Here is a 16,449-nt window from a genome sequence, read left to right on the forward strand (position 1 = left end):
AAGATGGTAACAACAGTATCTTCATATGACAGCCCTGATGGTCTGGTGTATGCATGTGCGAGGCTGTTTCTCTGTCTGTCTGTGCGAGTACATTTGTGTGTTTGATTCATAGAATTCCTCTTGTGTTCAAATTATATCTGGGCATTAAAGGCTACCAAAAAAAAAAGAGAAAGAAATAAAACCTAGAAACTTAATTTTGTTCTCTTGTTGAGTGTCTATGTTGTCTGTGTCTATGCCTGATTTATACAAACACACAGGAAAGGGTAACATGGTACACTTTTACAATCTTTCATTATACATTTTGTACATCATGTACATGTATTTCTTTTGCATTTGTGAAAGTGTGTAATATCTCCCTGTACTTACAGACAATTGCACTTGGACTTGAGAAATATGCCATGGTAAGAAAGATGTAGGTAAACTCATAAGCACCAGACCTTATTCTTTTCGTCCAGTCAATTTTGAATTACATAGGTTCCTAATTATCTCCTTTTCTGAAAAAAAAAATGCTAAGAAGCTGAACACTAACAAAAATACCATGGACATAGAAATTATGCATTGTTCCATTCATTTGTTGGTCATGCAATTGAGACCTATTTTGTTTTGTCATGATGAACTGTTATCCAGTTGGATCTTCACCATGTAGCTACTGATTCAAAATCCTACATGAATTTTCAATAAACGCTCTGCAACCACAATATTTGATACAGTATCAAAGAGCTTCCCCCCCCCCCCCCGCAATTTCATTTCATTTCATTTCATCAAAACCAATGTGATTCATATTTGTAAGAGATATACACTCATAGAAATATGACCGTTCTTGAATAAGTACAGGTGACTCCTGTGATAATCGGAGTCCCTTTGGACTGACAGTTTTCTTTTGTTATATCAAAATCTGCTGGAATTGAAGGGAATTATGCACTATGGACATTAGTTATATCAATTTGGGGACCAGGGCCCTGTTTTATGAAGACTTATAATTGATTATATAGTTGATTTCTATTATATGTCTATGGCAGCCTGTGTGGTGAGGGAATTAATAATCGATTATATCTTTTGATAAAACAGGGCCCTGAATGTTTACTTCATTGTAACGAAATCGCATATAACCAAAGATCCTACTGTAGTGTGTAGGATCTTTGATATAACCATGTTCATTGTAATGGGAACGCCCTGTATATATCTCTATGGTTCATAATACATTATACTTCATTAGTGATAGCAGTAAATTATGGATGAAAGGAATATTGATTTTTATGGCAATGGGGATGATGGCAGAGATAGCCGAAATAATACCTTTATCAGGCAAAGAATTGCACTGAGATATTTGTTAAATTTGGAGATTCCATTGAAATATATGCATTTCCTACCGAACAGAGAATAGGAAAATGGAAATGTTTTAACAGTACATTGATGCATTGCTGTTTTGCAGTTTGGCGATACCATACATGTCATTGGATGCCTGTTGATTAGCTGAGGTCAGGCAGGATAGGCGTACGTAGCTACGCACCGTAGCGAAGTAATTAGACTACTACTACTGAAGTACATCGACCCTCGTTCATACGTACACAAACTGAGCAATGCTAGCGAACCGTCCCCAATCTCCCCCGATCCCTGTGGCCCCCCACACGCACATCACACACGGTATACTGCACGGCGCGAGCGGCCTTGTATAAAGAATACACGGCGGAACTAGGCACTTTTGTACGAGCTCGGTGTGTGGCTAGTAGTTACAAAACTACGAAAATAACGTCGAATGCCAAGTCCTGCTTTGCATTTATCACATAATATCAAGCACCAGTCATGACCGACACGAAGCAAGACCTAGTAGATCCAGCTGATGGCAAAAATGTGCAAGACTTGACGCAGTTTGTAAGTACATTTTATCGTATCAATCATTCGCATTCGCCTCACCACCTAGCTCTCTCAATTGTTCGGTACCGTGCACCAGTAGGGGCGCTGGTCCGAGAATGCGGATCGTCCGCACAAACGAGGGTATCTCCGTAAACGCGGACAAATCGCGTCCGCGAAAATCATGATCGGTAGCTTTTTCGCGGACGATTTTTTTCCTCGGGGCTTTGCGGGCTTAGGGGTACCGAACCGCACGTTCTAGATGCGATAAACGGATTCCTCGTGTACAAATACCCCTAGTTCACCGTCTACTTTTGTGGGTTGTCCGTCTTCCCGTGGATTTATCGCGCGAAATGTGAAAGTCGCTGTGCTGTCGATGGCAATACACGCATCATGGAGCAACACACCTACGAAGTCACCAATGCACTTTGCAGTGGAATTATGGCAAATTTGAACGGTATGAATATTTCTAATAGCTAAAATATTAATTCTAATTATTGTTAATTAATATTCCGATTTCCGATTGCCTGGTTTGGCGACTGTATGCCGGTACCTAAAATCCCGTTGTAAACACATCGTTGTGTTGAATATGTCCGACTGCCCGTGCATGGCAGCTGCGTTCATGCCGACGCTAGTTTCCCATGTATCGTATAATGTATGCATGCACATGGGCATTTAAATGATCACAAACAAAACGGAAAGTGCTTTAATATTCAAGGAACGGTTGAATAAAACTAACAAAACTTTAAGCAAAAAACAAAACAAAACAAAAAACAAACAAGAAAAATAAACATAATTATTTTGAAACAGTGGAAACGAAATTATCAAAGCTACTTCTTTCGATCACAATTAAATGATATTCCCATTTTTAAAATCCCAATAATGATTTATGAAATAAACTTGAAAATGGCTCCCGTAAGCGAGTACTGTAGCAATTTTAAAGACTGGTCTCACTACAGTTACAGAGTATCCAGTGCTCATAGTTTTAACAAAACTGTGTTTAATTTATTCCCGTGAATCATTTTATCTATGAGGGTGAGCTCTCACCTGTAGGTCCGGTAGCACGCCCGTCATCGTGGAGTCGAGTGAGGGGAGAGACCAGTACAAAGTTTGTATTATTATAGGGTAAGAAAAGTTACCAGAACTTCTCACATGATGGTCCACACGCATGCTTCATTAATTGGTCGGTGAATGATATCACATTTGTTTTATTGGTTATTGCATCATAAGCAGGAACAGATTATATGTACTTCTTTAGAAGTGTTATATGTGTGCCACATCTTAAATTCTGTTTGAATCTAGATGTGTACTAACCAAACTACATCTGTTAATTTCATAAAGATGACCTCCGAGAACTGATGGATGTTCACATTCAGGAAATGAAGGAGTTGTGTAATGAAGGCCAAAACGAACCAGGTAAGCAACGTTACACATAAAAGTGACATTGATATATTTCTGCCACTCTGATTCAGTATTAATATCACACTGCATATTTGTATTTCTCTCCGTGAAACCGGAACATTTCTTAACAGTTTTTGATATATTTTTCTTTCCTTGTCTTATGGCACAGATCCCAACAGCACAATCGAAGTTGAGCAAGGTAAGATCATACGATGTGTAGGATAATGGCAGCTCTGAAATAGGCCCTTACACTCTTCCCTGAATCATTATTTATGCTCAACAATGCTTCTGCATGCTGCGTTGGCAAGAGGAGCTGATATGGTGCACTTGCGTTACGACGACATGAACGACATATTGTTACAACGTCGAAGCACATGCAAAAATTCACATCTAGAAATAAACATCATTGAGTCGCTCAAAACTAAAACGTTTATAGCTAAATTTTCGATTGAACGAAATAATTTCCGGGCGGCATTGAAAAAGAAGAATAAACGAAATTTATTCTATTAGGCTCTATAAAGAAATGCGGGACGCTTACGATAACTTCAGCATAAGAAAAATTTAGCGAGCGTCTATTTGTGAAAGAACGCATCATATTTTAGCGGGTTTAAATAGAAATCGCTCTGCGTTTCAGGGAACCTGCATTAGGCCCTATTATAAGATAATCCGAAATGCAATAACGATCGTTTTTCCGAAGGTTCGTAATTCCAAAACACACAAATTCTGTTTGCAGTGTACCTGGATGTTCGTTGCAAATCCGAAATAAACTACTGTCCGTCATTACAACATTGTATGACATATGACGTTACTGCGAAGATTTGTTTTTCCTTGCGTTCACTAAAACGAAAATAAAATAAGGTTCGCTATTACGAAGGTTCCTTAATCCAAAAATGTTAGGAATCTTTGTGTTTCAAGGTTCGTTAATCGGAAATGAAAATCGTTTGTTAATCTGAAAACGAAGAGGTGATTATATAGGACTGCTAACAAAAGCATACATCATCGTTTTTAGATCAACGAGTCTTCGGATAATGAACCGTTTTCATTTCAGGATGAACGGTCTTTTTTTTTTTTTTTTTGAACAATGAACCTTATTTCCATTTTATGATAAACGACACGAAATAACGAACATTTTCTCATTGACGGATGAACGAACCTTCGGAAAAACGAATGATACATGTACTTCATTTCGGATTAATGGACTTTCAGAATAGCAAACCTTCAATTTCCTTTTCATATAAGAACCTATCATTAACGGATGAACGAACCCCCGGAAAATCGAATGATACTTCATTTCGGATGAATGGACTTTCAGAATAGCAAACCTTAAATTTCCTTTTCATATAAACAGAACCTTTCATTGACGGATGAACGAACCTCCGGAAAAATCGAATGATACTTCATTTCGGATTAATGAACTTTCAGAATAGCAAACCTTAAATTTCCTTTTCATATAAAAAGAACCTTTCATTGACGGATGAACGAACCTCCGAAAAATCGAATGATACTTCATTTCGGATTAATGAACTTTCAGAATAGCAAACTTTAAAATTCCTTTTCATATAAAAAAGAACCTTTCATTGACGGATGAACGAACCTTCGGAAAAACGAATGATACTTCTTTTTGGATTAATGGACTTTCAGAATAGCAAACCTTAAATTTCCTTTTCATATAATAAAGAACCTTTGGAACAACCGTTACGAACCTTGGGAATAGCGAGCCGTAAAACCGACGACCCGTCGAACCTTTTATAGTACAACGGACATTAGGAACAATGAACCTTTGGAATAGTACTCGAATCCTCGACTACTTTGATGTGATTTCAAACTAAGCATGAAGTACAAACAACTTTCTCTTTTAAATGTACAATATCAACGAAATTAAAGTGATAACATTTCATTTGATATTGCTTTGTAGCGTATTATGGGTAGTCGATAATCACATAATATAAACGGAGCTTGAGTGTTGGGTTTTGTGTGTGTGTTGTTGTACACACACACAAAAAAAAAAATGATACAAGGAAACAAAACTGCCGATCCCGAAGACTTTGTTCTAACGTCAGTGCACGATTTACTTATGTTGTACAAATTAATTACAGTATTTGTTCTTCTCTTTGATTCAGTGAATGATCTTGGAGGACAGAACACGACAGCAGTTCTAGAAATTGATATTAAAAGGCACATGTTCATGCAAGTTGGGCTACTCCCAATTCATGTTCGCATGTTCGGCTTGCTCCTCACGAATGTCGGCTTTCCCGGCGGCTCTCAGTACCAGTGTCACGGCGTCATGAAACATAGCTTGCACCTGTCGTCATGCAATTAACATCCAGAATTACTGCTCAACTTTCCTTCAGCTTGTTCTTGATGGGAATGACGCTGTAACCTTAATTCTCATGACTTAATTCTGTAGAAAAAGAAAATGACATTTTTATTTCGAAACGGGGAAAACTTCTGTGATATCAAAGTAAGATCGTAAAGTGTACCGTAGGCATAATGTTACAATATTGTGTACTTGACTAACGGTGTTGTATATAATGTTAAGGGACATTCCTTCCTGATATGTTGCTGTGTATGAACAGCTGTGTGCTTAGCATCTGCCCATTCTGTTTGTAACTGAAAAAAAAGTCACCAAACTATCTTCTCCCGAGGACAAATGATAAAGTCTTGACATCAGCTCCTACAATAAAGTCAAACTTTTGTTTATGCCCTCCTCGGCAACTCCTAGGCCAAGCTCTGCCTGTGCCAAACTGTTTGGTAACTGTTTAATAATAATTATTAAGTGCAATTTCACGTTCAACACTCACTAACTTTTTACAATTTACTAAGTTTATTATTATGTCTGTTATACTTAAATTGTCACTTATCTATTTGTTTGTTTCTTTTTTTTTTCTTTCCAGTTATCTTACTGCAGAATGTTTCATTATTCTAGGCATACAATGTAATTAGGCTTTTAGTCTTTTTTTTTAAAAGCATACTGCTTGTATTATAATTCTAGTCTAGCATTAATATTATCAGCACAGAAAGGAAATGCATGCATCGTGTGCTGTGATACCTGTGCCTATTTTTGTTTAAAAACTTTTTTGTTTTTGTTTATTGAAATGGCAATAAAAATGTGAAGATTTGTGTGTGTGTTTGTGATTAAATGGTGCAAAAGTATGTACCTGATTTCTTGGCGCTTGTTTTATTTGTTTTGTTTTTGTTTTTTCTTGATGTATGATAACAATTTCCTGGCATTTGGGTATACAGACTACTATACTCTCAAACACCCACATTGCATACACATGCATACCCACACAAGACTTCTAATACAATAAACATGCAGGTTTCGTCAGCGCTATAACATTGAATGGAAAATACTAATGTGTGTCGTTTTCAACTAAAAATTGTAGTAATTGAGTGATAGACGTAAACAGACTTGAAACTCATCTGCCTTTCACATACAAATCAACATGCCACAATAGGCCGATTGCAAGAATTGTTCACAATTTACAGTATCCCGAGTAAAACGTCCATGTATGTAATCCAAGCACTAGAGATCTACTAGCAGGTATGTTATGCCGATGGTCTATACAAACATCACAATGATTAATAGTATTAGTAGGACATCGATACTCACATTTAGGTTGAAGAGCATTTTGCTCATAAAACTCGATCCATATTGCTCCTAGAAACGCAAAATTTGCATGACTTGTTGATGTCGCAATGCGCAGCATGCAGCGGTACGTTCGTATATAGAGATCGCCCTACATGTATTACATGTATGTCAGCTTCAACTTACAACAAAACATATGCATGGGCACACAGAAAACGAGGAAAGCAGTGATCTCTGTTTATTGCACATCGTCCTCATTTACGAGGGTCAAAGCAAGAAGCAATCAATAGTTGCGCTTTTGCGTCCTTACTTTTGGGGACAATCAAAGTTTTCTAAGCTTATATCAATTTTTAAGGACGCGTCCTCATTCATCGGGACGCCGTTCGCCGCGAAGTCGGCAGCTTGCGACCTAGTCACCGTATACGAAGACGACCCTCATATACAAATACGATCCTCATTCTCGGACCAGCGCCCCTACTGTGCACCGTGTAAATACTACTAGAAACAGTGTCCGTGGCGGTAATGGCCGTGCGGCGTGCAATACAGCAAGGCAAGGTCCTGTATTAATTATAAACTCATTAATTTAGTTGATGTGCCGTGGGGCAGAATTAGATCTTGCCTAGTTTATTCTGTAATTATCTAAGTAAAAGGTCTAGAGGCATTAAATGGACAAGGTTGCCATGGTTGCCAGGTACTCACTGTCACTCATTAATTTAAAACTTTATGAACAGTGCAAACTGTCCTCCCCACCCCCCCCCCCCCCCCCCCCTGCTGGCCGCCATCTCCATTCTTTACTTGCGTAGCTGCTACTCTGCTCTGACTCACTGACACTGAGTCTGAGTGCTAGTAGTAGGGAGTTTGATGAAATGGCACTTTCTGAATTTTTATCTGTTAACGTGAAATTCGATGTTGCAAACTCACCGATTAAAACTTTTTCCAATGGTATTTTACCTTTTCGAAGACATCTGCGTGTAGCCAAGAAGTTGCTTGTTCTTTTGATAGACAATCTGTACCATTTACTTGAATTGAATCTCCGGAAAAGTGGAAATAGAGAGTGTTGAAATCCTCTTACATCGGAACACTACGTGAACGCTCGAAGGCAGGAGGCCGCCATTTTAAAAAAAATTCTGACTGACCTCTGCTCTTCGAAGTTCGATATTACTTCCGGGGTATCAAACTCTCGTAAGGCATGTTGTGATGGTAATCACACGCTTCGGGAGATTCTAAGCTTTCATATGGTACCGGTACTAATGCACTTGTCAATGTAATGACGCACCCCACTACCCCCGGACATGGGTGCGTCATGGTCATTTTTTGACTGACCACACGGGGTTTTTGACGGACACCACAGTCACTTTTTTGACGGACAAAACGCTGCAAGTGACGAACACCACAGTCACTTTTTTGACGGACAACACGTTGAAAGTGACGAACACCACAGTCACTTTTTTGACGGACATCCTCGGTACATTTGACGCACCCCCGAAAATACTGAAACGATTTTTGCATACGTTTTATTCAAGCAATTCCATTTTCTTTTGGTTCGTAAACATAATTTGTCAAAGTTTCGGCAAGTTTCCCTTACCCTGGCCCTGTAAGCACCGTACCGTCATTCACCGTACATCACGCTGCTGCATGCTACGATACTAAGCGGGTATTCCGTACATTTGTAGTGTGTATTCTGTGCATGCAATCCATACATGACAATCACATGTGTGCAGATGCGCTGTGTGTGCGCGGCCATTGCTAGTCCGGTGGATGCATACTGCAGCGCAGTGTCGCGCGTCTCGTCGGGCTAATCCCGCGAGCAGAAAATGGAATGCGGCAGGCAGTTTCTTCTGCTGCCGCTTCTTTTACTGTCAAAAATTCGCCTTTGTCACCACAGAATATTATTTAGAAAATGTGAGGAGAAAGGGTGGCTTTTAAATTATTTGTTTGCCAGATTCTGGCAAGCATTTTCCCCTCTTATTCCAAAACGCTCCCCGACTTTCACTTGCCGCGGGAAAACGCTCACTGTAATTTCACTCGCGGTACGTGTATACGGTACTGGTAGCGTGCAAAAATGCGTGCAGTTTTCCATAGCAAGTGACGCACCCCTCGGTTCAGAATAATGCGTGTTATTTTCCATAGCCAAGTGACGTACCATGACGCACCCCTCGGTCAAAAATTTGACCGACAATGATGGGGTTTTGACGCACCCCTCGGTCAAAAATTTGACGGACAAAGCTGGTAAAATGACAAACACCTGGGTCACAAATTTGACGGACCAAACGAGGAAATGACGCACCCATGTCCGGGGGTAGTGGGGTGAGTCATTACATTGACAAGTGCATAAGATTGCCAGGTATTAGAGCATTTTTTCCGCTTTTTAAAGCCGAAGAAAAGTAAGTTTTTAATTTGGGGGTCTATTTCCGTCCTTATTTTTGCTAGAAAACTTAAAAATAAGGAATGAAGGAGGGGGAGAAACCCCATAGAAACCCACATGTTTGAAAACTTTAAAGTTTTCTGAATCTAACGGTGTGCATTGATAGTGTTGAAGGTTGTGATCCTTTTTATGCAAATCTGTACCTGGTAGACCATTCTGAAAGAAAGAAAATCTTCATTGTGAAATGCAGTGTTAAAATTGTGATAATGAACAAAACCAGATCTATACAAACTAATAAATGCATTTGTTCTTTTTCTGATTTAGGATAACATGTGTCATTCAACTTTTTTGACGCTGCTGTCACCTGGCAAGATCGCGATGATTTCAGAGTAACATGCGTTGTTTACTGTTAACTTGCGAGGTACTTTATGCTGTTGGTGCCCAGCAGAAATTCGATAATTTCATGAATCATTTCGGCTGTAATTGTATACAATGTATGATCGTTGCGCCCGAAGGGATAAAAAATGTGTTCTTTATTTTCTGAAGAAAATCGCTTCGCGTTTTGTACATATCCATTCTTGAACTGTTGAATGCGTACTTGTTTCTTTTTCCGAACACCGATTAAGTGGGTTAACATGCGTTATTCAACTATTTTTACGCTACTGTCACCCGGCAAGATCGCGATGATTTCATTAATTAATTCGGCTTTAATCATACACACTCATATTTAAATTATCATTTGTTAAATAATGAACAAATCCAGATTTATTCAAACTAATGTTTTTGTTTCTTTTTCTGAACACCGATTAAATAGGCTAACATGCGTTATTCAACTATTTTTACGCTACTGTCACGCGGCGGGATTGTGATGATTTCAGTAATTATTTAGGCTTTAGTCATCCACGCTCATATTTGCTTACCAGCAAAAAGTACTGGAAGTCAGAACTAAAGATCAAATTGGAAAGGATATAATGATGAGTTCCACACGCATTCCAATTGTCCATTTTTGGCCACAAGTATCGCTACATGAAAAGTTTTTGAATGCGTTACTTTTTTTTTTCTCGTTGCGCTGTGGTCTGACCTAATATCACGCATGTGTATCTCGCGAAAAAGAAAATCAAATGATTATGTTTAATAATTCAGTAGGAACATCGTAAGGCATTCCTGTATCTTACCGCGTGGTTTAGAAGAAAAAATGAAATGTGTAGAAATGGTCTCGCTTATTTTATGTAAAAACTATCAAAATACAATCATGGTATATCATATTTTTTTATTCCAAAGTAGATATACCTGTATATCAAATTTGAGTAATTCATGTAAAATTTGAACCACATTTGATTTAGATTTTTTGTCCTCACCCAGTATGGCATGATATGCAAAAATTTACCAAATCTTGAAAATGTTTGAAGTGTTTCTCAAAGGGCACATAATACTGATTGCAACTTTTTTTTTTTTGCTTCTTTTTTTGTTGATGACTTCTTCCATTTTATAACTAAGCAATGCTCATCAATATTGTTTGGATTGTGAAGTGCTATTAAGTGCACTATTCATACATTGGGAGAATAAAGTAGTCTAGAGGAGGAAGGGGTGAGTACTGTTCAATGCTGCAAAGCATGTAAAACTGATGTACAAATAGTCGGGGGAGATACAAAACTAACCAGTAACTCTGATGGGGGGGGGGGGGGGGATGTTGTTAGTTAGAAGATACAAGGAGGAAAGAAAAAAAAACTACTGTATAAGCTGTTATTTTCACGTACAGATATTTTCGCGAATGCGGAGGTCACAGCCATTTTCGCGAGATGTTGTTTTCGCGAATTGACACCGATACTATCATTAATGCATTATCAACCTAGCGCATGGAGATATTTTCACGTGTTCTTAAATTTGCGATCAAACTGTGATTTGCGAAATACGCGAAAATTACACCCTCGCGAAAATAACAGCTTATACAGTACATGCTGACTAAGTATTTTATACATGTACAATAGCTTCTTAATGTCTGTTTTGCATCCTTTGACTCAAAGTATGTTTTGAGTTTGGTAAAAAGAGATGAAATGGAACGCAACATGAAGACCAGCTGCTATACTTTTAGTACATGTTGAACTCTACTGAATGATATTCACTGTGGATTTGTATAAGATTGACAGCAATAGATACATTGTACAAAGTCCTCTAGCTAAGAATCTGCATAATTTTCAATTTGAAATGTCCAATTTTGAAAGTCCTACTGTACTTGCCTTTTGAGGACTGGTGAATGTGCTTGGTATCACTTCCATTCATTTAACATTCTGAAATACAGAAACAGTGAAGTAATTCTCAAGAATGCTCTGCTTGTCTCTCCTTAACAGGTCCAACAACTTCTGGAGCAAATGCAGAACAATTTTCAGGCAATGTCTGACCGCATCATTGGACGGAATATCCTTTTGCATAGAGTTGACTTTGAGAAAAAAAAATATATTCACCATGTTTCTAAGCACAACAAATTTTAAGCCAGAAGTCTACAGATACCCAAAATGTAAAGCATTCATATTGTTTGCCCAGCTGTGCTTTTAGTTGCCCCAAGCAATGGGGCAAGGGGATTTGTGGTACCCTACATCAGCATTCTAGACAGCTGTTCTTGAGATGAGCTCAAAATTGGTACCTGTGTGCTGTTTACAATATACACGTATGCACAGTGGATATTGCAAATGAATTTTGACCATTCCTAGCTCCTGTTTCATCAGGAGTTTCCTGCTTTTCTTTATAATTTTACTACATTCTCCTATGGGAACTGCTCTTTTCTTTCCTGCATTGTATTATTGAGTCAAATCATCCCCCCTTTTACAGGTCATAAAGGTTGGGATGTCCAGTGTAGTCATCTCACTGTAAATGAAACTACTCTACAATCCAGTTAGTTACAAACACACTACAGGGAGACTTCTGTATTTGAACTTGCTCAGTTATAACAAGGTCGCGCTTCTGTTAAACAGGATGAATTCAGCAGTTATCTAGTTTTGTGTTTATTAGCAGGTCTCATATTCAGTGCATTTACAATGGGGTAATGGTTAAAATGAGGTGAAATCGGCAGTCCCAATAACCTTGTTATAACAGGGTTTCTTTGCACTGCATTTATGCAATCTGCCTTCTTCCTTGACCCGCAAGTTCTCACTAGACGAAATGGGGAACAGGATTGATGACCTGGAGAAGAGCGTGGCTGACCTCATGATGCAGGCAGGCGTGGACGAGCCGGAGAAGACTGACAAGTAGGTTCCGTCGTCCACCGTCTCGGGGAGGAGAATGCATCGCTGTCCATTGCACAGTTTCAGGAGTCCAGACGGTTGCTTCAAACCTCTTTATGACCAAGTCACTGTCACATCACTCCTTTGCCTCCTGTCCTAATCCCTCAATTTCACAGAGGTGTGAATCCATCACACCAGTTTTTTTTCAGTGCCCATGGAATAAATTGCCACCATTACTTTTTGATAGTTAGGAATGGCCACATGCCTGCCATCAAAGGCCCTCTGCACAACAAATATGAGCCAAAGAGAAAGGCAGGCAGCTATATTTCTGCATCTCGTTGATATGAGAAGTATCAGGTTCCTGGCAGACTTACATGAATACCTATGTGTCTTCTGGCATAGAGTGTGTACACAGTATGCAGTACAACAGTCAGTGCCATCAATTGTCCATAATAAGCAGTGTTTTACCAACACAGTTTTGTGTGCTCAGCATCTAATAATTAAATGAATTTAAATACAAAACAAATAAATAAATAAATAACATTATTTGAAGTACTGGGATTGTGCCCAAGTTTTTAGTATTCCATTTTTCAAAAGTTACTGAATTTTGATATTCCTTTTGTGTGCCCCTGCCCCCTATTTTAAACCCCTGCCAACAGTATTTCACAGTGCTTCTTATTTACATGCCTGTGAATGTGACCGTGTCATGCTACAAAAGCATGCACTGTTTTTAACATCAGTGATACTTTGTGTCAGTACCTGGTGGCATTTTTCTCCATGAGCCCTCTCCTCTCTGGGAAATAATTCAACCCACATATGCATTGTTTGTTTACCATCCCGTAATTCTCATTTATAATGCTCCATTTAAGAAAAGTCAAAATTGTGCATTGTTCCCAAATGATTCTCTTGACGTTATTATGATATGACTGAGAGTTTGATGTCTAACCGTTGCAGGGAACATTAGAATTTTGTGTGCCTTGAAATTGATTAACCATTTCTAATCTCTAACTGTTCTTTGGTGGTGATATGGTTATTTAGAGAGAGAAAGATGTTTTTGGACTGGAGTCATCATAGTCGTGCATTGCCACGTCGCGTTGTTAAGTCTGTAGTGTTTGGTTTGTTTTTGCTTTTGGGTGGCAGAAGAGTTTTAGTCCGTGTTCCCTACAATTTGTATGTCTAACTATTGGCAATAATAAGAGGAAGCATCAGTCTTTCTACCAACAGTCTGTGCTAACCCTCCATGTTGACTTCTGGACCCCTCCCTGGCAGGCATTCTGTGCTATTTCCTACCTGTTTGTAAATGTGTGAATGCATAGTACATGTACCTGTGTGCTTAGTTAATGTTAGTCATGTGTACCTTCATTCAATTTGGTCCTAGCTGAGAAAAGTCGTTGCTTAATCGTGTCAATCTCTGAGAATAGATAGCCCACTTCCCTGCATGAAAGTGAGAAAGATTGTATGCGACTTACAAATAATTCATAAAATGTGGTCTGCCAAAATAGAATGGTATACTAGTTAGTTGTTTTGCCTAGCAGTTGTCAAGCGTTGCTGTGTACAGAGATGTTGTCAGTGATTCAGAATTTGTTTTGTATGTGTTTATGTCTATATGTGTACATTGAGCCAACATGTTTTCTATTTATTTTTTGCTTCTGTAGATTTTATCATTGAATCTGTACATGAAATAGGTGTAAAGAATATAAATAATCATTCTAAGAGACCATGGTTAATAATGATCATGTGTGAAAATTTGAAGTGTTTGTGACAATGTTCTTAATTGTCCGTGAATAATAATTGTACAAACAAATTAAAAAGTTGCCACATGCATATCAGGTAATTGATTATGAGATCATAGTGTTTTAAATAGGCCTCACATTGATTCTTAGCTCATCTGATATTGAACTAACAATGGAAAATACAGAATGCAGGAAAAAAATAATACACTCAGTAGATGTGAAAGTACAATATATTGCCACATGAATCATCTTTGACAGAATCTGTTTTGCATCCATGCTACACTACAGTTGTTGAAAAACAGTGCTGCTGCAATTTTTTTTTTGTTTTTTTGAATGAACTGACAGAGTACAGTGTAGGGTGTTCTTCATCGTTGGGGAAGAAAAAAGGGATGTTGATGCAAGATGAGAGTAATTGGTCTCATGTGCAGTGTTTTTCACGTAAACTCATCTTCATGTGCATCTAAGGGAGCCCTCATTCCATGACCAAATTGCTTGAGCCAGTCTCATTGCAGAACACATCTTGTTGCTTCTCTTTGGTGTCTGATGCTCAGCAAGAAGATTATTATTTTCATCACACATGTTGGCAGTGAGTGTTACTTACAGAGTAAGTACAGAACTCACAACATATGCAGGTAGAAATATTATTGTATTATACCGATATTGCATATATTTTGGAGGTGCATTTCCCTCGGCATTCCAACGTAAGTCATATTTTTACCAAAAGATTACCGGTACAATATTTCCTGCAGTATGCAGCGATTTGGGAAAATAGTCTTGTAGGGAAACTATAACTCCCAAGGGACTTTCCAGTGTTTTACTGTATGACGATAGACAAGGCAATATTAATTTTGTTGTATTATAATGGTCGCCATAAATATGCAGCATTTCATCTGAGCCCATTAGCGGGCAGTCAAATTCTAAAAGTATCACATGATGTGACACCATTGTTTGCATTATATGGGTAAATAATTTCCACCCTCACTGCAGGAGCCATGATTGCATTATGTCCAATTGCTGACCAATATTTGTGTAGACCATTTGATATTTCATCAAATGTGAAGGGAAAAGGGATATACATGTACACGTATGGTAGCCCTACTACATATCGACCACCCTTATTGAAACCGACCGCGTATAATTCGCGCACTGAACACTTAATACGCACTTCTCTGCGCGCAAAGCACATAAAAATGGATTGGCTTTGAATGTAGATTAGGATGGTGTGGGAAAACGCGATAATTCACTCTTCATTAATGGTTTTAATCAAGGACAAAATTTCGAATGAATATTTTCACCGAATCGTAATGACAGCACACTGTAATGTCTATGGAAGTTTCTAAAAGGCTTCTAAAAAGCTTCGTACAACACGGTGTTCAATACAACTCGGTTTACGTGCATTGTCAATGCAAAATCAGCGGTCGATCCTAAAAACGCGATTTACCGCGGGGAGCTGAAACGAGGCCACGCAAGTTCGTCGGCGATATTTTTGCACTGAAACTTCGAATCGAAAAGGGAACAACGGCATTTGATAGAGCTGGATTTTCTCAATCACGTAGGTCAAGTTTTTTACGTGAATTTCAGTGTTAAATATTCTTATCAAGCAAATAAACATTAGGCGGTCGATTAGTAGTAGGTCCAACCATACATGTATGTCTAGTTTTCATTCCTCCCCTGATGTACATTGTATGAGCTGTAACTTCTAGAAACAATCAACCCACTGAATGCTTCTTGTAAAAGCTTGACAACACACTGCCATAAAAGACCCCATATGAGTAAGACTACTTAATGCATGTACCATTTTGTCATGCATTGGTGCAATTGAAAATGATCATTTTAGTTGGTATTGTAGATGTTTGTCTATGGAGATCAACATTGCTCTTGAATCAAAAAGTTATACTATACATAGGTCAGTTGCTGCTATTGAAATGATTTGAAGAACATTCGTCACCATACTTTATTCACAAAGCTATCCATGGGTCCATGCTGGCTGATTTATAGACCCAAGCGTAAACTGTCTGTGTCCTGTAGTGCCGACCAACAATAGTCATTGATACATTTGTGTTATTTTTTTTTTTATGCAGTGTACAGCTTGTATGATACAACTGTATTCATTATTTCTACACAGTGGCAGTCATATATACTTGAGTAGATGAACTACAGGATTATTCTGCATGTTGAAGAGTGCAACTTTGGAGTGATACATATGCAAGTTGAAATAAACGCAGTGTATGACACTTGGATTGGAATATTACCTTTGTGTATTTTTTTATTGATCAGTGTATCAAGTAGGCC

At 38.4% G+C, this 16,449-nt stretch overlaps 1 protein-coding gene across 1 annotated transcript; it reads left to right on the forward strand.

Annotated features, from left to right (window-relative positions):
- Nucleotides 1-1,733: 1,733 nt before the first annotated feature.
- Nucleotides 1,734-16,397, forward strand: LOC140232665 (uncharacterized). Its single transcript, XM_072312771.1, has 3 exons — nucleotides 1,734-1,872; nucleotides 11,555-11,621; nucleotides 12,355-16,397. Exons 1-3 carry the CDS (start codon nucleotides 1,804-1,806, stop codon nucleotides 12,450-12,452), a joined length of 234 nt encoding a protein of 77 aa, XP_072168872.1. The 5' UTR covers nucleotides 1,734-1,803; the 3' UTR covers nucleotides 12,453-16,397.
- Nucleotides 16,398-16,449: the final 52 nt, after the last annotated feature.

Source organism: Diadema setosum, chromosome 9 (genome assembly GCF_964275005.1).
Source record: "Diadema setosum chromosome 9, eeDiaSeto1, whole genome shotgun sequence".
Taxonomy (NCBI): domain Eukaryota; kingdom Metazoa; phylum Echinodermata; class Echinoidea; order Diadematoida; family Diadematidae; genus Diadema; species Diadema setosum.